Raw genomic sequence first — 25872 nt, forward strand, 5'->3', positions numbered from 1 at the left:
TGTTTATTCTCTCCATTATACTATTAGACATCTACAGTTAGAACACATTTGGCAAATACAATGGTTTGGCAAATACCTTGTTCCAACTAGCTGAATGTCTTAAAAATAGGCATAATTCGATTTTTTTTTTAAGGAGAAATCACACACATAGACTTAATCCCATTCAATGTACAATACAGTTTTTCGACCCATCAATTCTGTGCCTTTAAAATAACCACATAAATCCTGCTGTAGCTTCCAATGCTATAAAGACAGAGCATATACCTGGTCTGAGAAGAAGAGAAAAAGTGAGACAGACAACATTCACGACACAAACTCCTTTTCTTCAAAATTGTCAACCACTCTGAACAACAAAGCTCTATTTTCATAGAGGAGAAAGAACTATACATTATGAAACTGTAAACAAAATGTTCTTTAGTGAAGACCAAGAACTTAATCTTGAAATAAAAAAAGCTCCATTTAAGACAACCCATAACCACAGTGAGTTACACAACTTCACATAAATAAAAAGTGCTATTTCTGTGCTGCATTTTGGCACACCTTTCTGAGTAAGGTCATACCAGCAGGATTTCCACCTGATACAAAAATGTTTGAATGTAAAAATAATACATGCCCACATCACCTGGCACTACAAGCGCTGTTTCTGATCTTTTTCACTTCAACTGTTTCTCCCTTTTTACTTAAATTTAAAGTATCTCAGCTCCTCAAAACATCTACCCCTGAAGTTAGAGCAGAATGATATTCACCGTCAAACCACTGTTATAAAGACATCTTATCTTTAAAGATATATACAACACACTCTACTTTTCTTTCATTAAAGCAGTTGGAACTTCATACGATCAATTATCTCACAAAACAGCCTGGATTGATTAAGCTGAAGCCTAAGTTTATTACAGTTATGCACATGTTTCAAAATGGATTCAAGGGCCGTGATTGTAGTAGAAAAGTGAGCTCATCATGCTTTTCACTTTGCCCTTATGACAGTGAAGAAGTATCAGTTCTGACCGAAAATATTTTTCAGGCTTTGACCCCAAAGAGCTGCCAGTTTATCTTGCATAAAATGTTAAGGTTTTGCTCAGAATGTTGTTTAAAAAGAAAACTTATGTGCAAAATGATGATGTTCATATTGAGATGAGTTTGGACAAAACCCAATTTTACAGCTTTTCATGTATGAAGTAATGCAATTCCACTACTATGATTTTAATTGTTGAATAGTGCTGCAAACATTTTCAAACACCTTATCAGTTCAACTCTGGGTGATGCTCTACATATATGCGCTACTTCAGAGAAAATAAAAAATAAAAATGTAATGGCAAATATATCTGCCCAGTTTTGCCATTAATCCAAAATCTGTATTTATCCTCAAAACTGGATAAATATTTGAGGTAATATTTTGCGACAAGTGAGGAATACAGATATATGATCACTCAGTTATGTCTTGATTTTTATCTTTATATTGTTTTTAATAGAAAGATCACCAATATGAAGTGCTTTGACCCTCCTGCTCTTTGAGTACAGAGCAGGTGCATCACGGTGCATAACAGATCTCATTACAAGAGGCAAACCATCCAGCCTTTCTATGCCCAATTCATAATAAAAAATATCTATATCTATAGATATATCTATATCTATACACAAACATTCACACACATAAATATGGATTGTGATGCACCTGCTCTGAATTACTCTTATAAAGAACAGTAATAAAGACTAGAAAATGACAGAAGGGAGGGATATTTCCCTTACTCTTTTCTTCATTATATATATCAGGACTGGGACAATTCTGAAATTAAATTCCAGTTGTTAAGACTGCACAGGAAAATTCTAGGTAACAGGTTTTATAATCAAAGCCTTACTTCTAAAATTATCAATATTTCCCTACAAAATGTTCAGAAGCATATTTTTGAATTTGCAGTGCAAATGTAAATTTACAAAAATATGTTTAAAGACAGCAACAAATTTTAAAAAATTCTGCAAGACAGTGTTTAACTACTCTTTATATTTGACTTCAGTGCTCTGCATAGGTGACTTCTTCACTATCACAAATGAGATGGATTTTCTGCAATGCTTTGAATATTACATCAAAAATGTCCACTGTAACTTTTGTCTCAATGAGTAGCCATTTATTCAGTGTGCTGAGTTCAACTTTATATAGAGTGTATCTGTGCTGCATTGTCCATTCAGCACCATCAGCCCCAGTACCATTTGTTAAGGTTATTGAATGCCCTGTATTCTTTATGCCGTCTCAGGTAATCACAAGCCTGGCATGTGTGCTCTGCCCAGAAATTGGCTCTGTTTACTTTAAAGTGCCGTCTCCATTTAAAGTACCCAAGATACAATTCCTCATTTTTGTCCAGGAGAAGCAGGTAGTCCGCCAGCTCTTTCGGTGAGTTAAAGTCATCCACATGGATAAATGCGTCTCCTTGAACAAAGTTCTCATAGTTCTGCCTAGTTGTACCAAGGACCACTGGTACTGTGCCCACAGAGAGTGGGATGTAGAGTTTCTCAGTGATGTAGTCCTTATGGATTGAGTTCTCAAAGGACAAATAGAACTTACAGCTAGACATAGTAGGAATGTAATCTTTGTCAGCGATGTATTCCCCAAATGCATGTCCATATGCATGAACCTCGATGTGTTTGTACAACTCATTGTAATATTTTACCCGCACATGTTCTGGATTCCAGTTACTCACAATCCAGCAAACCAGTTTGTCTTTGCTTGGTGGTACAAAGTCCTCCACAGTCTCTGCTGCTACAATAGTTCCATAAGGCACTTGGATGTCAGAATCTTGACGATAATTGAGAGTCAGGTTGAACAAGTTGTTAATCCCAGGCAGCTGGGCTGAATGGGATGGAGACTCCAAGTTCATCCAAATCCATTTCTGGAAGGGCGGCCTCTGTGATGTCGGCAGATTGGACAGGTCCCCAGCAATGTCTCGATGATGGATGACAACCCCATCCGATTTATTGTAGAAGTTTTTGTCAGCGGTAATAAAGCAGCCCTCAATGTTAAAGTCAGAGCTGCAGATGTTCATTTCATAGGTTTGTCCAAAGGGCCAAAGCCAAACTAGAACAGTGGTCACATTTTTGTCACTCTTTGCAAAAACATGCTTTATATGGTTTGCGGAATCGGATGACTCTAATGGACCATTTAACCAGCTAGTGGATGGCTTGAAATACATCAAAAATGCAGTCACAAAACATCCGAGAATGAAAATAGAGAACAAAAGAGGTCGAAGGATTTTATGAGAAGTTCCAGGTGACATGCTCTGTCCTGGAAAGACACAAGAGAGAGAGAAAAAAAACACAATCAAAAGGATATTAATTCAAGATAAGAAAGTTTTATCTGTTCTCATTGCACAATAAATAAAATCAACATTGGGCTAAGAAGCTTCTTCCCCAACTGTGCCTTACAGACCTGTTGGCAGCATGCTGAGATTCCACACAAAGCCCTTTGTGAATTTTGTGTTTTCTTTTAACAAATCTGACGTTTTGGTCAGGGAGATGGACCTTTGCTCTCCAGGAGAAAATACAGGTTCTTGATGAACTAATGAGGTTTGGCTGATGTCACATTAGCCGGTCTTCTCAAGGAGTCCACCTTCATGTCAGCATGAAATAAAAGACAATACAAATTAACTGGTTATGAACAATCAGAGAACAAAATGTGGATTGTATGTAAAAACAGATATAGATACATACAGTTATGGTCAGATTTAGACGCACTTAATGTTATGCTGAATATACTAACTCTTTTTCTAAGGTTAAATTACATTAAAATATTGAAACTGGGTATTTTCTGTATGAATCATAATTATACAGTGAAGTTTGTCAAAGCACTCTGCTTCTGTTAAAAGTTTCTGTAACTCATTGGTAAATTTTACATGGAACAATTTTCATACCTTTTGTTGTCGACCTTGTTTTAGTAATATTGCTTGATAAAGCCTTTTACAAAATTCTACACTATAAATAACTAATAGAAGCTGGTACGATCCAGGCTGATGTAGTATCGGGTCAGTATCATTGTTGGCCAATTCTCAAAGGTGCAATATCCATATCATATTGGAAATGGAAAAAGTTGCATCAGCAAACCCCTATTGTACATAAATAAAGGATGTCTAAATAACAAAACAAATTGCCTACAATACTTTTCAACTGTTTTCCTTGTAGTTAAAACTTGCACTTACTCTCCAACAGGAAAATGCTACCCCAACTTAAATTAATTGAATCAATTGGTAACAATAATTGACTCAAGTTGATACAGCTTAATTTAAGAATATAAGAAAAATTAAATACATTAGACTTAATTCAATTACTTTTTCAAATTAAAGCAGTTAATTTGAGTTTGAGTGCCATTTTCTTTTTAGAGTGTACCACCTTGGCTGACCACAGTGCCAATAATCTAATTTAAAAGTAAAAGAACTGTGAATGTCAGGATTTGGTTGTGGTTTGAGGACCCAAATGCAGAGGCAGAAAGGCTGAGGTGATTTCTTATAGTTGTAAGTGGTGAAAACAGTAAACAAAGGCAGGAACCCAAAAATCCAACTTAAAATGTAAAACAAACCAGAACAATGGAGACATCAGGGGGAAACAACCAGCAACAGTAATGAGAAACCAGCAAAGAGTGACAGCAGAGGGAAAGTATATATTGTCTGACTGAACAAAGGCAAGGCTAACGAGCTGATAAGGAGCAGGTGTGAGTGGAGAGCAGTCTATGAAGGAGCTAGGGAAAGAAGACCAACACAAGAGGGCAAAAAAATAAAAACCAAAGAACTCATATATCCAGAATATACAACAAAATATGAATTAAACCAATAAAACATGGAGCAAAGTAAAGCATAACAGAACCAAAACCATGACAGTGAAGGTTTATAAAATATAATTCTCATTAACTGCTAGGACATTTACCCCTTTTTTCCTATTAGCTGTGGGACATTTTTCCACATTTTTATTCAAAGAACCTCTTTTGTCTTGCTCCCACTTTGGTCTCAAAATTTTATCTGTTTCATGCAAATAAATGTGTAGTTGAGTTGTTTACTGCAGTTAATATACTGAGTGCTCACAATATCTTCACAGAGCATTACATTTTTAATGATCCCCTATAAGGCTTTGGGAACCTGGTAGGACTTCAGCTTTGCCAGGTTGTAGGAGCTCAATACACCAACATTAACCTAAATGTATCAGGAGAGTAGGAGACTAGGACGCCAAGGCTAGACTTCATTAAATGCTGATATTCTTATTATATAGTATTCTATGCCTCATCATATGTACAACTCTTCTTTTTAATCCTATCATCTTTTATTTTAGTACAAAGAATTCATTAAAAGGCAATATAAATCAGGATCTGATTAGTATAACTCATTGTAAAGGCCTTTAGTTGCAATATCTATATTCATTCAAGCAAATCCTCTTACAAACCTAAATCATGCTCTCTTTCAGCAGCAGTAATAAGCTCTTTGGTTTATATAGACCGCATGCTCATACATTCCTGTTTTGGAATCTGGTATACATAGTAATATAAGTAGTAGTTAAAAATGATTAAAATAGGAGCTAATATAAACCAATAGAATATTTGGATTATTTTTAATCTAGAACAACTCCAGTGATTATTTTAATCCAAGTGTTGTCATTTAGCTGCAGTTAGTTTTTTAAACAAAAATCTCTTTAAGCCTTCTATGCATAGGCAAATATTATAAACTAGAATATTGCAAAGCATTGTCATGACTAATATAGAATACAATCAATAATTTTAATAAGAGTTACTACTGTAAATAAAAACAGAAGCTTTGTTTCAGATCCCTCATCTGTGAAATTTCTACGTCGGATTTGCTGAGATTTTAATCTCTCTGGTTGTTACTGTGTGAGATGGTGACCTGCTTTCAGATGTGATCCAAAAGACCTAAAGAGCTTTACATGCCTTATGTATAGCTGATGACAAAAACACAGGAAGAAAAGTTATTTTTATTTAGCCTATCATCTTGATATAGTGTTTTAATAAAAACTCCCTCTACTTGTTTTCTATTACAAAATCATCACTTACTGAAGTAAAAAGTGGAATGCTAGTCCTAATATTTTACTTTTTTAATGTATTAATTTTTCTAGACAATGTACATAAAAATCCAGACAATAGGTTTATTGTAACCATTGTCTATTTGTTTGATATCCAAATGGGCAATAAGTCTTATAATTCTTAATGGGATATACAAGTAAGCCCTTGGTAAACATACTCTTAGGCACATTGGTGGGGGATAAGGAAAAATAAATATTCTTTATAGTTCAACAGTGGGGAAATTAGTCCTCTGCCTATTAGCCATCATGCCTTAGAGAACAGTGAGCATTACAGATCTCAATCAGTGACAGTCTGGAATGACTCATCTCTCGATTACCAACTTTCTTCTATGTGATAATTCCAACAATAAATGATCTAGGATTTTCCTTTTGTTTTCACTGACAGTCAACTTCGTACTTTTAACTTAGAGATATGCAAATGTTGTATCCCAATTGTCTTTTATTATGTCTGTACAGTAATTATAACATAAAGAAAAAACTACATTTTTTTCCGTATTGATATGATTTTTTCCCACCTTCTGCATTTGTGGGAAAAAGACATGGCCAAGGTGCCTTAAGGTCATATTCAAAGCCTTCTTACTGACTTTTTAGGTCACACTAAATGGTCACTTTATTGCACATGCTGCACATTTGGCCCCACAGTAGAATTACATTTGGCCACTGAGCACGCACAGCTATTAAAAATCCCAAATGCTGTGCTGTTGAGTTGCCCTGTTAATCAGGACCAGCAAATCCATGTCGTCTGTGGATATTTATTAGCAATGTTACCATCATTTACACTGGGCCACCTTTCCCATAGAAAGCCAAACGAATGGTGGAAAAAAGCATCACATTTGACAGGGTGGAAGTCGATTTTTCATTCACAAGGGAATATCTTCTCGTATGTGTAGCACGCATTGCAATAACCAAAGAACCAATGGACGCTTTTTGAAACTGGGAGCCTGGAGGGTATTTATAGGCTTCAAGAGTACAGATTGTTTGCTACATAGTTTATACATGCAAAGGTACATTTTCTCTGGTACAATCAAACTCGTAAATCAAGATAGCACCCCACAAGAAACCTCTTCACAAGGGCAGCAGTGTCAGGACCAGTATTATATTGGCCCAGTTTGGCATCATATAATTTTATAAGAGCTCTTCACAGCTGTATAAATTAAACTTTGGCCATATCCGGCTGACAGGCATAAGTCTGATACATGACCTATGAAAATTCTCAAGTACTATCATGTGTAACAATAAATAGCAAAAGGGCAACACAGTTTAATATGTCATGTATTTGGCATCAAAGGTTTTGTTTGTTAACTTTCATTGACCCATTAAATAAAAACCATAAATTTTGTTAAGTAAATGTTCTAGTTACCTTTGTATGTGTTCCACTGATGAATATGTCCCAAAACATGTTTTTCATTGTAAAATAATGCTTCCCCTATTTGTATTGCTTAACTGGTTTAGCAACAGTGACTAATTATTCCTAATGAAATAGATTGGTAAAGGCTAAAGACACTTTTTCTTCTACACACATGGTAACAGAAATAATTAAAATCTAACTGAAGTAATAAAATATTTTTAAAAAATCTATAAAAACGAACAAATAAGTCAGACATTGTTTTTTAACAATGCTCAAAAAATTCCTTGAGCTTGAATTTCACCTTTCATCTCTAGAAGATTGTTTGGGCTCTTTTGTAATCATTCATATTATTTATCTCTTTGATTTGTCAAATTTCTTCTTGCAGCCACTTCCAGGAAGGTTGGCTGCAATCCCATGGATCTTACATTTCTGAATAATATGTGCAGTAGTCAAAGAAACAACAAGCTGCTTGGAGATGGTATTATAGCTTTATCTGTAACATGAGACAATATTTTCCTTTACTTCCTCTGGTCCATGTGGTACATGCCATGTCATCAAACAGCACAACGTCTGCCTGTAGCACTATATATAGGCTCGCTAACTGATCAGAAGATTGTAGACACTTATAATTTCAATTCAACACCACTTGATTAAAAATGTCATTTTGGCCACATAATTTTTTGTCTTTTCTTGGGGTATCACATTTTTGTCCAGGCCTGTTCAAATAGTTTTTTTATCCTTTTGTTGAAGTGTGATTTAAAAGCAATATCTGACTTTAATTTGTTAATTTTTATAAAATATTTATTTTTATAACTCACGCCAGATTAAAGGTATTTCTGAGACCGCTGTGGGTTTTTCTTTCATTATACGAGAATCACCAACAATTTTGTCCTGTTGCGTATAGCAAAGGATAGAAATTATAGGACAGAAGAACTGAAAATATTTCATCAGAGACCATAGAACTAAACATAAAAATCAAGTTAATCAAGTAAAGCTTTAATACCTGTCTCCAAATTATTATTTTTTTCACCCAGAATGCCATGGATAAGTATAATAGTATATAAGTGGCAGCCGGTTTGAGAATGTATAATAAGATTATGGAAAGGGTGCTTAAATTTAATTTGCATAATTCTTTTTTTTGTTTGTTATTTTTATTTATCTATTCTTTTTTTATTATTTTGTTTTGCATAATTCAAGCCAAAGGTTTTGCTGATAGGTGATTTTTATATTCAGTGGAAAGATAAGTTGAAGAGGACAGCCCTCAAAACAGTAGTGAATTACATTTTTATCTATAAAAAAATGTAAAATTATGTGTTATGACTTCACAACATTTATGTTAGGAGGAGTGAGTAGATTACCTTTTTGTTCTGGTTTATTCAACCTGGGAAACCAAAGACACCACGCTTACCTTTCCAATAGGTAATAAGTGGTACTTAGAATTCACAGGTTGCACATTCAGTAATTTACTGTGTGCGTATTTTGACACCTTTATTCATCTGAACTTTTTTTCTCGCCATATAATTATCCAGCATCGACTTTCACAGTTCAACTGGTTTAAACGCAGTGAAACTCAATCTTAATCTCCAAAGAAATCCTGCAGTTCAGTTTATTTTCACTGACTTTGGTTCCTACATCTAGGTATTGTGAAGCCCATCTTTGCAACTGATAATTGTATAAATTGTTAAACAGTCCATCTGACAACTGAAAAAGGATCCATTGCTGTTTTTCACACAGGTCTTTAGAGGACGATTGTGTTGCTGTCTCACCTCCTGTCTCACGATTGACGGCAGACGAGGAAGATGAATGCTGCCTTTCAGAGAGGCGTATGAAATTAGGATTATTCTCCTGCTTTTGGAAACTTTTGTCTGTTGGAGACTGCTTGGAGGACGATGCTCATTCTCTCTGAATCTATTTAGGAACATCCTCATCTTCATCTGCATCCACGACTACAGGAATAGAGGGGCGGAGCTACCTGATGGGATCCACCCTTCAGGGGATATTTTTCCATCACCTTGAAACAGAGAACACAAAATAAGATTATGTCAGAGACAAGGTGATTAATGAAAGGCATATTTTTTAATCTCAGAATAACTGTGTACACTTTGAAAGGGTTTGATGTGCATATTACTCATATTTATTCATCTACATAAACAAAACTGTTATCAAAAGAAAACATTAAATATATTTTTAAAGCATTATACTTTATATTCACATCAATAAAACATCTTGAAAACACCTAACCTGCAATAAAAAAAAGACATTACACATCGTTTAACCAGACATCTAAAAAGCAGTTTTGCACCGGTGTGCCAAATAATTTTCACAAATAATGGCTTTGATCTCCAGGACACAAACAAAATGCCCTGATTGCAAAAACCACAGCCTGTAAAATAGAAATCAGTTTTAGCTCCTGAGTTTGAAGTGTGTGGCTGTTTTTTTTTTTTTTTTTTATCCCAAGGTGAACAATTAGATTTTCTTTGTAAGTGCTTTGTCACAAAGCTAATAAGCTTCTCAATCTAATCAATGCGTCATTAAATTGTTTAATAATAATTGCAGTGGAAATACATTACTAGAAAAGTTTTTCAACCCAGTCAACAACAGACAAAATTTTAAAACAGCTTTACAAAGATATTTTTTATAGATTAGATGTATATAAAACTTCCAATAATGGCCCTGGGATTGACCTAAATAATTTAACATATATAGTAAAAGCACCTTGTCTAAACATAGACTGTAATTTGTTAATTTAATAAAAGTTCATAATGTCCACTAAAATGCCTGTACCACAAAAATGATCTAAGCTAAGGGACAGTTTGTTAAAATAAGAATATTTACCATTAATTTCAGCAGGTGAATAACATGATCTGCCAATAGGATGAATATTTATACTATTCACCTGAAATAAGAGACTGCAGTTGTTTTTTTTTTTTTTCTTGTTGTTGTATTTTTAAGTAAGTTACCTTATTTCAGTGACAGGGTGTTTCACTTACCTGCTTAATTCAAGAAAAAATGCACTTATTTTAAGAAAAATATACCTATTTAGATTAAATTTTTTTGCAGTGTAGCTGAGAGCCCTAATTTATACAGGAGGATAAAAAATTATGCAAAATTATTCTTTAGAATAATATTGTTCTGAAAAAAAAAAATCTACCTCTTTGATTTAGCATTGCCCATTAGTCTAAGCACAGTCAAATTGATGAGACATCACCTGACATTCAAATCCTGGAGGCTCGCAGAATGTGACCAATCAGTGATCTTAATTTGTCCCGAATTGAAAATGCCCTGCCCTGCAGGAGTGCATTCTGAAAATGTTCCCGGGATTAAGTATAAGGAAAGCTTAAGTAAAGATGGAAATTTTGTTTAAAAAAGATGTAAAATGGTTAATGCTGTTCAAAGGTACATTTCCTGAAGTTGATTAAAGGATGGAACAGAGATAAGTCTAAAGCTACAGCTAATCAAAAGGTTATCATCCTTTTCCTATAGTGAGTTTACTTAGGCCTGGTTGCTATATTTGAATATGCACATACTTAATACCTGGTTTCTTAATAAAGGAACCACTTCCAAGAATAAGATGATTGTTCTGCAAAAAGTCATGTGACCGGAACAGATTAAATCTTTCTGGCATCTTTCTGGCATCCATGTGCGCTGAAGATAAACAATGGTGAACAGCTCCATCTAACATCACCAGACTGTGGCTCCAGTTACAGGAAGAAGGAGGGACCCTGCAAGAGTTAAGAAGTTTACCAAAGAACCTCATTGGCTGAGGATGTTCACATTTTTATGAAGTAATTGTATATAGTAGCAAGACACTCTGCGACATGTTGAAGATCTCTGAAAGAAATGTATGTGATGATGACGGCTGTTAAATAAAATTATCTTCCCATTTGGCACACAAGAGATGACTTTTGTTGAATAATTTCTTTAAATTTAGTCTCTCCCACAATCCATCAATCTATTATTTATTTTCTTGATTAACTGATTAATAATAAGATCCCTTAAAGAAGATTTTATAGATTTTAAACAAGGTGAAATACAATTAAATCACTTTATTACTTCTAAATAGAGCATATGAAGAAACAAAAATGTTTTTTTTATTCTTAATGCAAAATGTTTATATATTTTTTAAACATCTTTAAATAATTACTGTTCCTATTGGGTTGCTCTTTTAGCTAAGGGCACATTTAAGAGTCTCTATACTCCAATTAACAATTAATTGATTGCTAAAATAGCTGACGATTATTCTAATATTCATTTATTCACAATTTATCTGATTAATTGTTTCAGCCCTAGTTAATTCTATTTGAAAACCAAAAAGGAGTCTTGGAAAATAGAAAACATTAACAAAAGCCTATTGCTGATGGCATGTGCAGCTCTACACACAGAAATGTAAGGTAAAGTTTGTTTGTCTGGACAAAGAGTTCTGAGGATTTTTTTTTATAATTATATTGTTTATTTATGTTTAGCTTAAAAAAAAAAGCTTGCAGTGCTGAATTTATTATAGAAAGGTGTTGTAATAAACTTTTTCAAGCTGGAGAGACTCTCACAGAGAAAAGCTATACGGCAATTAGAACATTTTTATAGACATGAAAGAAATAAGCTCTTTGGCGCTTGGGCCCTGGCAGGAGACTTTGATGCTGTGAATCTACATTTGCTTGGATGAGGAACGTAGAAAAAGGATCAGAATAATCTTAGCCCAGGGGGCCGGACACTGGTGGTGGGATAAGCCAGAGGGTGAGTTGGACTGAGAATAGTCTGAGGCTGAATCCCAAACCGGCCCCTAAACTCTAACCCTAAGCACTAACCCTTTGTTTGTGCGTTTCCACGGAGCATCCGTTACATTAAGGGCCATCACAGACGACATAGTGGGTATTACGAATGGAACGTTTGGCAGCGGGTGTAACGGCGAAACTAGTGTCAGAGGAAACATGTGCATTCTAATATTTCCGCTGCTTTGCTGCATCTTTGTCACACTGACAGAAAATCATAAGCTAGGAAAATTTAAGAAAAAAGATGCAATTTATCCCTAAATGGGAAGGTCCTCTCTGAAATAGTTTTATCTGACTTGTATTATTTTTTTTAAGAAAATGGCAAACGTTTGATTTGTTAATCTGCAACACAGAGATACAGCCATGCACACGAGGCATCACTGTGTTGGCATAGCAACTACTGCTTCCCCTTTTCGTTGGAGGGAAGAAGCTATCCCATTCACTTTTATACCCCCCACGTACAATCCAGGCGCCTTCCACAGCTGTGAGTGTGACTTTATTGCCATTGACACTTGATAGTTGAGGGTTAGTGGTTAGGGGGCGGTTTGGAATTTAGCCTGAGAATGAGTGAGATGTAGTGGAGGTGGGTGAAAGTTTGCTGGCATGCTTAGGGGAGGCTAAGCCAGGGGTTAGGTGAAGGGGACCTAGATGATTGGCTTCAAAGATGCAGTTCCAACATTGATTGTTGTAAGCTGGAGCCAGGGATACTGCTGGTGGTCCAGGTGAAGCTGATAAGAGTCTTCCAGATTTAACTTTTGCTTAAGCTTTATATCAAAGGCGATGTGCTGGCATGAGCCTTAAATAATGATATACAACCTGATAATATACTTTTAAAAAAGTCATTTTCATCCTCCTCTCATTTATGTACTATATGCACTTACCAGCTTATGTAACTATAAAAGGTGGCCAACCAAATGCACCTACAACAAACATTACTTTGACCTTTAATGTTTTTCTCTTTCAATAGAAATCCTGGGATTTAACATTGATTTTTCTGTCGCTGCCATGAAAAAGCTATCTTGACTTAATAAGGAAAAAATATCGCCTTTGCCGTATTGCCTTAATTTTTGCTAATCAGGCAAAACGCCTCATCAAATGCCTTAGGTAACATTGTGCTTCATCAGGAGTTTGTCAGGGCTTTGTTTTCACTAGCTTGCATTTATACATACAGTAGGTAAAGCAATCTAACAGCTGGCATCTCGTTAATTGCTCAAAGTTAGTTCTAAATCTAATTTGACCTCATTTCGAATTCTTCAAGATAAACTTTGGCATTTTAATTCACCTTGTCCTTCTATGTGTCCAGAGTAGCTATTTAGTTTAGTCGAGTTTTACTAGCTAAGTTGAGAGTTTTTATCTAAAATATATTTGACCTGGAGTTTAACAATTTTTTGTTATAAATACATTTTTTGTTTTTGTAATTTTTTTAATGTGTGTGCAGAGTTAATTGTCCATAATTTGAGCTAGAATCAAACCATCGTGCAAACAGTTGGACATGTGTTCATGGAACAACACATGGCAGTCCAACAATGATTTAATAAGATATCAAATCATCCTTTTTTTATATATATATTGGTAACATAACATGGTGAATAGGAATGTGTATATATTTATTTGGGGGTGATAATTGGAAAAAATTGTAGAAAATATATCAGTTGTCCTGTCCTGGAAGATCCATGGAAGATCAAAGATCAATTTGATCTAAAGTTCAGAGACGAAGTTGGCTTCAATAAAATTAAAATAGTCAGCTACTTAGAATGGCTGCAACACAGAGAAGCTGACAGAATATCCCAGAAGCATATAGGGCAAAGACCTCAATCTGTTAAAGTAAAGTCGGTAATAGAGCGAGAACAAGATCGATAAATACAAAGTGCTCTGGACTTTCATTTTACTGAAGTGGATAGGACATATCCAGTGATGTTGCTCATCCCGCAAAAGCATTTAGATTCATATGAAAATGTTCCGATTTTAAAAAGTGCTTCAAGTTTTTAGTGTGTGTAAATGTCAGTTTCTAATTAACATTACAAACCAATTCTACTTTTACTTAAACCAAATATCCAACAAATTTAGCTTCAATGTCTATCGGTCCATTTTTCAGATGCTTTCCATCTTAAAAAAAATCTATTTATTGAAAGTTAAAGATTTGTTTTAGATTTTTATCATTTAAGATCGGAAGCACATTTCCTACAATCCAGGGAGCTTTTTTTTATGAAAGTATGACTTAACAATGTCTAAGTAAGCCAAACATCAATTTTCTCCACACCTTTCTAAATATTTGCTGTAAGCTTTTATTTCTCTTCTGGCAAAGATTTCATGCTTTTTTTTTTTTTTAAAGAAAGCCTCTGTTTTCCAACTCCACATGATTTGGTCTACATATCAAAATGCTACGCTCATTGTTCCACAGCACAAAGCATTCCCAGCTCTTTTATTGTAAGTGATGAAGAGCACGTTAATACTCTCTCCAAGAAAATTCCTCTCCAGTTTCATAATAAGGCCTAACATAAAACCTTTTGTTGTTATTTTCAAAGTTCTGCCATTTTTAAACTGTGCTTTTGGATGCCTCCAGTAAAGCAGAAAGTTCTACCGTACTTGGCTCATTTATCCCCCAGACAAGTCTGCAAGTAGTTCTTTAAACCTTATGACACAAAAACACCATCTGACCAGGTGGTAAATAAACATTATATCTAACAGAAAAATACTAATGCTATGAAAAGTCAGCCGTCTAAAAATATATATAAAAATATATTTGATCTTGTATTTCAACATCCAGTTTTTCAAATAAGTATGCCGAATAATGCTGCTGATACTTTAATCCAAATTATTCATATGGATTCTGATTAGCAAACATTGATTTTAAAACATGTGGTAAACATTACTTGTTTATAAAGGTATAGAGCGAACAATGATCATGAACAAAAATTTAGATTTATGACATGTCAGTAACAACTCCAGTATTGTTTTGCGATCTACCTGTCTGGCTGGAGAGGGGGCGGTAGTGACAGAAAACATATTGACATTAGTTAATAAATTTCTTTTCTCTTTTTTGCATTGGTTTTTAAAGATTTTGAAATATTTTCCAAGCCGAATGTCAACCTAACCTACTCAAAAAATGCATCCAGCTGTGATAACAGCTATAACGCCCGAAGGTTTGGTTTTAGGTCCAACAAAATATGATAATGCATCTTCTGTCAATATGTAAAAAACAGAAGGTTTAATACTCATGGGAAAGAAAGTCCAATATCAGATGTTAAAATGCCACCCAAAGCCAGCCATCCAGTGGATTGTGTTGCAGTGATAACAGATCCAAAAGAAAAATCAAAATTCCTCTAACCAGAAAACTCTTTCTTGGTTTACCCTAGGTTACTCCAGATTTCTTATGGCTTATCCCAGGATATTATTTCACAAAAGGCACATACAGTTGCTCTAAGGAATTCTGGTTCATTTTCCTCCAACTGAGAAATCTTCCAAAGGAGGCATCCAGAGAAGTCCTGGATAAATACCAGAACCCTTTCATCAGACTACTTTTAAGTAGACTTTATTGGAGAGTAAAAGTACATTCAGGCTTAGCTGCTGATTCTGTTGGCAGTCCTCTCACCCCATGATGTTGGGTCTATCGATGTCTACCGTTCCGCTGGACAAACAGGGCACCAGAGCGGAGGAGAGGCTATTGCTTGCAAGTGATAGCCCCTAGAGGAGTGGTAGACCAGAGAACCCTTAGCAGCAGAGCGGGGGTGAGAAGGCAGTGGCTGGATGGTGTTATAGGACAGTAAAACAGTCTAGGGCTAAATTAAAAGCTTGTGGACATACCTACATGCCATTGGCCATAAAATATTTATATACCCCACATACTTGTAATGTATCTCAATTGAAAGCTAAGATCTTCTCTATATATAGCTTTACATAAATTTTCTTTTCAGTATTTTCTGTCATAGTATAATAGAATTTTGACAACATCTTCTGTGCATATGAAGTTCTAGCTACACCGAATGCAGTGACACATGTACCTGGGGATGGCATTTCTTGAGTGTAGGATATTTCAGATGTATTTTGCATACAGAGAAATGAATTATTGTTTGATTTTACGAGGAAACAGATTAGTGAATAAACCCATGTAACATAGCATACATGGCAAAAAGCAAACTGCTGGAGGTTCTTGTAGTAGCTCTTTTGCTGCCTTAGGTCGGCTAACAGGAGTCTCTCCAGGACCTTCATGATGTGGGATGTCAGCTAAGTCCGATGATGTGGGATTTTGCAGTATGCAGCATTGTTTTGTGTAAATGCAAGACCTGCATTTCAGAATCCACACCCTGAGGAGCATCCAGCTTTGTGTCTGCACTATCTGGATGCACTATCAATACACATGCAAATTCGACGCTCTGATGTGATCTACCTGCTCACACTGTACGACTAAAAACCACGTCGCACTCAGCTCCGCAGTGAGATGGAGCTGCTCTGACTCAGCTATCCTGAAGCCAAACAAATAGAATGGGGATTTTAGGCCAACTATAGTGAACCACGCTGCCTTGGCAATTTGTGCAATTTTGTGCTGAAAGTCCTAAAAAAGGAAATGACGTATTTGAAAAAAAAAAAGACGTGGCTGTGCAAACGTGGCTACTACACTCTGTCAATTTTACAGACAGAATTGCATTTCACTCTTTGCAACCCTGCCACGCTGCTGTGTTTACATCTGAGAGGAAGAATAAAAAGAAGAATCCTTCTTGCACTGAGCGATTTGCCCACAACAGTCGGGAGAAAATTAAACATGTTTGATATTCTCCTGACCTCACGATTCCTGATCGGGAGGTGGTCGTGAGAGGCTGATCGCAGCTCATAACCCCCTGTACACTACCCACGAGGGACGATCAGGCTGAAAGTCGGCCAGATCGAAAGATTCTCGCACGAGTGGAAAATTGCCCCGAAAATCACACAGTTTACTGTGCGATTTTAGACTCTGCTTTCCCACTCAGCAGAGGTGGGGAAGCAGAAAGGAAAAGTCCAAGATTAAGTATATAACAGGGAAAACAAATATTGGATGCCAAATGGGATAAGAAAAAAGTGTTGCTCCTAATCCAATGAGTGAATGTTGGTGCTCAGTAAAGTAGACAATTTGCCAAAAAATCTAAATTGTGATCATTTTTAACCAGAATTGGGATAGGGATTTTATTTTTATTTTTTTCTTTGCACTAACTTTTTATGCATAAGTAAGTACTGCCTGCAGATGGCATTTGTCTACTACAATTACAGGTGCAAAATTCTTTCCAGCTGAAAAAAGGAATAAGAAAACACTATCAGGACAAACAGCATATATTGCTTTACATATAGTTTTGGTGAGTTTTTTTATTGAGATCAGTCCTCAAGTAAACTCAATTAGGTTACAGCTGCACAACACAGCATATCATGATCCACAACCATCATTTCAGTTATATTTTAACACAAATCAATTACAATGACAGAATAGATACATTTTTATTGGATTTAAAAGCCTGATATATTTAATGTTTTTGATGGAAAACTAACAAAAGGGGGATTGATGATAAAGAAAGGATAGGAAAAGATAAAAAAAAAAACTCCAAAAAATTTTCTTTATCTGAATCTAAATCATCATGTCAGTTATCTGTAAACCTGTCACGATGATGTTTCTCTGAAATCATCCAGCCCTTAACAAGGCTAAAGACAAAGCAGTATGAGAGGGGTTTTTATGCTATGACCCAAGTTTTCCTAACTGCATAAAGCCTGCTTTATTTCATCTTAAAATTACTTAAGGTTTTTCAGAATAAGCAAGGGTTTCATTTACAGTGCTGTATTTATGTAATATTGTCTTTGATTTTAAAGAAAAAGCAGTTGGAGCACATTCAAAATGATACCGCCAGACTCCTTAAAGGGCAGATTATACTTCTGCAACCGCACACATCAAATGTCGCTTGCATCTGGTCGCGAACCAGTTTTGCAGGTATGCTTCTGCACCGTCGGTCTGGAATTTCTAGGGAAGCACAGCAGTTTCCCGCCAAAGCGCAAGGGCGAGCCTATTCAAGAACTTGTGAGAACTACAGCGGATGGTCACGACAACTTCGGCAGCTCTATGTGTTTAAGTTACAAAACAACAATGGCACGTCTGCAAGATATCATGTTCATGGAGATGGATCTAGAGTTGCTAGACATCCAAGAAGAACGTGTTCTGTTAATGGAGTTGGCAAAAAGACCGATTAACCTTTCGTCGTCGTTGTTCATTTTTATTGTTTCTGGGTTTTTAAAAATGGCGCGCCCCGGCACCGAATCGAGAAGAAAAACCACACAGACAGCCGGAAAGGCATACTGTCAAAAAGGAGGTGGTTGTTGGACAGGACCCAACTGCAGACAAAGCTTGAGGTGGTTACTTGAAAGTTTATTTAACCCAAAAGTTCAACAAAACCAAAAATCCAAAACATAAATCCACAAAAATCCAAAAATGCTCAAAACCAAGAATACTCACAACCAGAAGGGGACAAAGAAATGACGACAAACCAGCCAAGACTGAATGAACAGGGGGAGATTATGTGGGAGAGAGAAACAAAGACAAGGTTAATTAACAGATTGGGAGCAGGTGTGAACATAGGCAAGAAGGTAGCTAGGAAAAAGGAGACTGACACAAGAGGGCAAACAGGAAATATCTAAGAAGTCAAACACAATAAAAAATACCTAGAACACAAGAATCAAAATAAGACCTCAGAGATAAAACTTGAACACAACCAAAACTATGACACCTACCAAGGATCAATCACAGCTCCTTTTTGTCTGTGCACTTCTGCTTGAGGTGTGCGCGGGTTTGCGACCATTCAACGCGTGGTCAGGTTTTATTTGCGGTGCGACGACGGTTGCAGAACCTCTGCGAGGGGGACGTGGTCACCACAGAGACAGATTAGACGGTTGCAGAGGCTATGCGTGAGAAGCAAAAATTGGCCTTTACAATACAAGGAAATAGATCTTATCACACCAGCTCTTAAACCAGACTGAAATACACTTCTATTTTGTTTATTGGAGAATGGCCAGCTCATTCTTTCATTGAGAACAAGAACTAAAAAAAGTGATACAGATATAAGTTTATAAGTTAAGCTGCTCTGGAAAAAAACAACCTCTTAATAAAATATTAGTCACATAATATTTTTAGACCTTTAAAGCAGGGCCAAGTAACATTTTACCTTAGTAAACCCTCTTCTAAGTCAAATACAGTATTTGCAGCAGGTTTTGTAATTGAAATTTGTTTCCACTTTCCTGCTCCCTATTTCCTGTGATTGTATTTTCCCTTGAAATGTTTTTTTTTGTGTCTGTAAATTCTGTCAATGTCTATATAATCTGTCAACATCAATAAATCTCCGATGTAGAAATTTCAATCGGATAGATAATGAAAGGACTGGTCCAAAAAAGTGCCAGTAATACCTATTTAATGAAAGGCAGAACTGAAATCAAGTATGACCAGTACAGATCAGTTTTTCTGCATCAGCAGCCATTAAGAGATCAATGTAAATATCTTCTACTACAGCAGCCTTAATTGAATACTGTTTTAGAAAGCAAGACTAAAAGGCTCAGAGATCAATAACCAACCCTCAGATGAGTTGCTACAACTTTTTGTAGCAAAAAAAAAAAAAGAGGCAGTTTTGAAATAAGACAAAATTTACAAATCAAGCCAAAATCAAAGTTAGGACAGGGGTCCTCTCAGCCATTTTGAAGATGCAACATAGCCTTGCCTCAGGGAGTTTTTCATTTGTAATACTAACAGGCCATTGCAGGTAAGCGACTAAACAAATAAATGGCTAAGAGAATACTTACAATAAACAGGTGGAGAGACTATTTTTTCTCGCTGAAGTGCACAGTTAATATTACTGAACTTAAGATCCACCACCTTCTCGTTAAAAAGGCTATTATAGCTATAATCTGAGGTTATCGAAGCATGCTGTGTTAGTTCAGATATAATTTAATGATTTGTATTAAATAATACTTAAGGATTATTTGAATTCTGGCTTATAACATTGCTAATAAAAGAACAAACTTACATACAGACAAAATTAACTCTAATCATTGTCAAATGTTTTAAGCTGTGAGTTAAAAAGATATATAATTTTACCCCATTTTAAGCAGGAAGGTCCAAATAAAAGTATTTATTTCCCAATATTGGGACAGGGGGATGTTTTACCATTCTCTTTTGAACAGTTTCTTCAGCATGTTCACGGTCCTGAGTCCTCTCTGTTCCCTTCAGCTCTCAAAGCAGGTTTTGTGTTGGACTGAAACACTAGGTGCTGTGGTAATGATTGAAGAATGCAAATTTTATTCCTTGTAACCCTGTCTATCTTAGAGGGTCATCCATTCATGCTCTTAAAAGACTGAGTGACAGTCTATTTTCAGTTTTTTTTAAATGCTTTGTTTACCAAACCCCGATAATGTTGTACCATCTAAGAAAGTGTCCAAGACTCTTGAAAGACAGCGTATTACAGATTCCTCTCCAACATGCTTAGCAAGGGCCGTGGTCTTCTTTCACACTAATTCAACTTTTTATGGTATAACAATGAATACTTTTTCATTTTGGGTCCTTGTTGAATGCAGGTTTCCATTTCTTTATTCCCAACAGTGGGCTTGAGAGATATGTTGCTGCTATTAACATCCTCCTAACCACAGTATGGGGAGTGGGAATGAAAAACTGTTTCTTAACTGAAGATTGTGCCATAAAAGGTAATTATTTTTATACATTCTTACAAAAGGTGCTAAAAATATGGTTTTGTTTGACATTTTTTTAGATTACATTAAGTTAGTACCTTTGATTGGGGGTTTATATTTTATAGCCAAAAACCAAAGACTAATTTAATTTCTAATGTCACAGAGAAAAAAAGTCAATCAGTCTAATGAGATGCAATTCTATCAATAAAAATACCTCTGTTACTGGGATGTGGCTGATTTTAAATCTAACTTAACCTTTATTTAACCAGGATAGAAACCTTTTTTATCAAGAGATCCCTGGCAAAGAAGAAGCAACAAAAAAAAGATAAAGTTACATAGTTAAAAGAAAAATAAGATGACTAACAGATACACTTTATTGAATCAGCCTAGAAACCCTTTAGTTTGCAAGTAAAATCACCCAATTAGATAAGTTTTGTTAATTGAAAAGTAGAAAAGTTAAATAAAAACAGGTTCCAGGAGGAGGGATTTCAGTGAACAAAGGTTTTTTTGCCCAATGCAAGAGCAAAAGGACCTACAGAAGCTAATTGTGAGAGTGAAGGGTATTGCTGATCAGATATTGACACTCCAAGAAATGCCTCATAAATAAAAGTTGCCAAATGGGAACTCCTTTGAGCAATCAAACAAGGCCATCTTACTATTCCTTGATATTGATCAAATTATGAATGTATACGTTTTTAATATATCTTCTTTAACCGTATAATGCAGAAGGTAAACGTTGAAGAGCGAATCCAAAAAGGAGGGTGGAAATAAATGAACCTTGACAAGAGGAGCACGTATTGTACATATCATAGCATGGTAAGATGGCTGCAGCATTTTCCTCTCATCACAGATCGATTTTTACACCCAGTTACTGGCTGATCCATAATTGTCAAACTTGGATCAAATAAACACATGAGAAACACTAATGTTTCTCAATATGATCTAAATATTAAATAACAAATCTGATATTTTATTATATTCTCTGCTCTCAATCTGTACAATATTCAAAGATGTGGCATTACTAGTTTGGTACCATCAGCAAATACTTAGTACACATCAGACATTTTCTGTAAAGATGTGATTTTAAATAAGAGTTATTTACATCTTTTCTTCCTTTTTATATTCTGAAGACCTCGTCACCTTATTTTAATAATACTAATACATTGTCTAACAAAAGACCACACAATGAGACAAAGATTTCTAAAATAACACCCCATTTTTTGGGGTAGCTAAAATGTATTTCTAAATGGATCATTGTCAGGCCTCTGCCAATCTTGACAGAGAGTTCACATGGCATTAAGTAAATGAAGAAGAGTTGGAAAGTGGAAAAGCCATTGATCTAAGGCATGTAGGAGGAAGACAAGTAAAAGGTTATAGCTAATTGCAGTAAACAGAAATCACTGACTTCAGATTCTTGGAAGCTGCTGGAAAGGAAATGCTGCAGACTAACCCTGATCCTAAGCATTTGTTTTGGTTTATAAAGTAAAGTCCATTGCAGCATAGTTTGATTAATTAGACTTTTCCTTTTTCCTATTTCATAAACTGTTTGGATTAAGTCCTGAAAGGCAGACCCCTAATTATATATATTGTAAGAAATTGTGTTATATCAAACTGGTCCTATAGTCACTCTATTACATATGGAGTCATGTAATGAAAGTAATTTCACCCTGGGATTATTGAAGTATTTCTGATTCTGATTCCTTGAGAGGGAACGCCTATTAAACACATGCAAGGGCATGCACAAGCCCATTTCTCCTCTTGCACACTCTTTTTAAAAGTTGCTATCTGCATCGCTGATGCAAGCTTATTTCCAAAAGAAGAATTGCAATTTTTCCACTATGTCAGACTTACCACCCATAAGTGAAAATGGGGACATGCACATAGGATGGCCTTACGTAAACATATCACCAGAATGATTGACAATTAGGAGGATTACTTATTTAGATGATCCACCTGTAAAAAGAACATCCTCCACTATATCTTTAATGCAAAAAGGGGAAAGAATACTGACATTTAAATAATGTTGATGTGTATATTTTCCTCATTTGTATCAGTAATCCAATAAATACTTATACATATCTGCACTATAAACACAATAGGTAGTTTCAACATGGCAATGGAAAAAAACAGTAATCCTAGTTGCTACAGTAAAACAGATATTTCCATCTCAGCTATAAAAAAAAAAAATACTTTTTTTTCTCAGTCTGACATTAAATCTGTGTAAACATTTGTTATAACAATTTACTTAATCCCAAATAACATTGGGTCATTTTCTGTTATATCCCTCTCTATTGTTTAGTATCATTGCATTTGAAATTGCATGACTTTTGTCCTAATATGCAAAAACAGTCAAAATCTTGGACATATTATATCAATACAGTTTTCCTTCTTTGTATTAATTTCTGAATTGTGGACACCTTATTAAAACCAATATAACTATTGATAAAAAATTGTATAAAAATAAGGCAATTGAAATATGTACCCCAGGATGAACCAGATCTGTTTAGATCCACTATTTTCCACATGCTATCTAATATCTCATCCAAAAAAAGAATAATTTCTATTACTCTGGTTTATATTAAATACAAATAATTTTGATGATTGTAACTGACCTTACACAGGAAAGATTTAGTCAGATTTATTGTGAGGAAATAAAATGCCATGCCTCTGTAAACTGTGTATGTGAGTGTCTGCTTTCACTTGCACTTTTCTACCTGGGTAGTTGTGCTGAATTACTCTCAATAATTTATATCTAAAAAGGGGCATTCATCGATTGTTGGTTTTACTTTTTTATGTTAAAGAATTTGTGCAGGATTATGAAAAAAAAAACTTCAGACTCTTTAAAATGTGTAGTTGCAACCAGAGCCGATTTAAGGTGTAAAATGTTTATAAGGGTGGCCAGGCAATAACCAATGTACAATGAGGGGCGGGCAAAAGCGGATAGGTGCCAGAACCTCAGGGTAAATCTACACTATTCCTACAGGAAAATTAATGAGCAAAACATCCATATTTTATAAATAAAGAAAAACTGTACTTTCCTACAGCCTTTGCTAACAAATATATATACAATACATATTTAAACATCTGTAATTTCTCGATAAAAGGTATAGAGGATAAAATTCTTTCAGTTTTGAGTTCTGGGGCATAAATCTTTTCCATTGTCATTACTTACCTAGTTGTATCAATTCAGCATAAAATTAATATTTATGAGTACTAATATTATTTGATACGTTTTTATTAAAATTGTTATTTATCTATGATTTCACTGAAGACTCCTAGATGGCTTGCAGAGACACATCCTTTTCTCTTTACCCCATATAACACAAAATCTAGTTCTGAAAAGAGCATGAATTCTGCACTTATCATCGTTCATGTTATTATACTGATGTGTATAATTAACCAAAAAAATTTAAAATGTTTTGAATATTCCACTTGAGAGTATTACTGCTGCCAGCATCTGTATTAGAGGAAGGAAAATAGTAAGGGTGGCCAATGATTGGTTAAGGGTGGCCCCCATCTAGCTCCGCCCCTGGTTTAATAAGGGAAGCTTTCTTTATGTTTTCATGTTTTTCCTCAGTGGGAAGAATTATTTTTGAAAAGCTGAAAGACAAACAAACCTCTACATTGTCTACAAGTCATTATCCTGTCCTATCAAATGCTGCCCTACTTTTTTAGATTTACATTATCTCTTATCCTCTGCACAATGTATAGTTGTGTGTTTTTCCGTTTAAAATGTACCTTTTATTTAAAAGGAATATTTTATGTGTTAAGTGCTATCAGCAGCTGCTGTATTACTGTAGAGCTGTACTGAAGCACATGCCTGCACCATAAACCTTTGAGGTCTCTCTAAGCATCACATATAACAGGTCAACCCAGCCCCCTTCCCTTCCCTACAACTGCTGCTGTATTTAGCAACATAAGTGTTTCAAATCCAACAGATAATCTTGATAAAAGACCCAATTAAAACCCAAAGAAATGGACATGTGTGCATGAAAACAAAGGTGTCAGATTTAGAGCATCCTTGCAGGATGCCTGCTGTGCAGCAGATCCTGTGAGAAAGGATCTCCAGCTACCGAGCAGTGAAGGTCATTTCAAAACGTGATGCTTTCAAAGACACCCTTTAAAATGGTTGACTGTGTCAAGTTAACAGATAGCGGAAAACATCCGAGATGTGCTCTGCAGCCGACTGACACAGCGCCGTTAATTGAGTCCCAAACGCCGGAATAAAAGCCTGAGTGATGAGGCTGAAAATGTCTGGAGCTGCAAAACAGCCAAGAAAACAGAAGTCCCATTCATAAGGAGGGTGGAAGCACACTGATTCAAATATGAAGGAATCAAATGATGATTCTTTCTTTATTGTTTTGTTTTTATTCTGCAGAGATTGCTGCTAATTAGCCGAATAACAAGACCGCCAGAAATAAACAAACAAATATAACAACCTGAATCTCTTAGGCTACTCACCACCTCGACATGGGTGAGTCATAAGAAAGCTTTCCTCGGATTTCTCCCCGTATCCGTTTCAAAGACACCTTGCACCACAGAGAGGCTGCGGATGCGCCTGGAATAAAGGAGCAGCATCCAGTCCGCTGTGCTGTTTGCAGCAAAAAAAAGAATAAGAAACGATCCTACCTCTGGGATGAGGAGGCGACTGTAAGGATGCACGCTGCCCGCATCGCCCCCTCTGCAGGAGACAGGAGATGATGGCTGCAAATTAAATAAATAAATAGAGATTGAATTAAAGGAGGGAGGGCACTTGGATTTGCTGCATATTAAATTCACTGCTCGGTGTGAGAGGACGCCATGTATGCGCAGGGATGTGGAATAATTCCCTGCTGCCTTGCTCATGCGCTACCTGGCTCTGTTTACAGCCAGGGTGCAGCTTAGAAGAAACGCTCTTATTTGTTTATTTTTATTTTAATAAAATGTACGTATGATATTTCTACGGAAATGTACGTGATATGCCAACATAAAGTAGTGCTTTCATTTTTTACAAATGAATATCTGAAAAGT

The 25872-nt window shown here is 35.6% G+C and overlaps 1 protein-coding gene across 8 annotated transcripts; it reads right to left on the reverse strand.

Annotated features, from left to right (window-relative positions):
* On the reverse strand, positions 1-25645 carry LOC107096920 (alpha-(1,3)-fucosyltransferase 9-like). Of its 8 annotated transcripts, XM_015393820.1 has the most exons (6): positions 25302-25645; positions 18922-19089; positions 18647-18687; positions 9181-9425; positions 3419-3598; positions 1-3274 (listed from the first exon to the last, which is right to left on the reverse strand). In XM_015393820.1, the coding sequence occupies exons 5-6, from the start codon at positions 3429-3431 to the stop codon at positions 2190-2192; spliced, it is 1098 nt and encodes a 365-aa protein (XP_015249306.1). In that variant the 5' UTR covers positions 3432-3598; positions 9181-9425; positions 18647-18687; positions 18922-19089; positions 25302-25645; the 3' UTR covers positions 1-2189. The 8 variants fall into 8 exon arrangements, with proteins under 8 accessions (XP_015249306.1, XP_015249307.1, XP_015249305.1 ...); XM_015393821.1 differs by lacking the exon at positions 18647-18687 and having other exon boundaries at positions 25324-25645; XM_015393819.1 differs by lacking the exon at positions 18647-18687.
* Positions 25646-25872: the final 227 nt, after the last annotated feature.

Source organism: Cyprinodon variegatus, unplaced genomic scaffold (assembly GCF_000732505.1).
Source record: "Cyprinodon variegatus isolate N-32 unplaced genomic scaffold, C_variegatus-1.0 Scaffold658, whole genome shotgun sequence".
Taxonomy (NCBI): domain Eukaryota; kingdom Metazoa; phylum Chordata; class Actinopteri; order Cyprinodontiformes; family Cyprinodontidae; genus Cyprinodon; species Cyprinodon variegatus.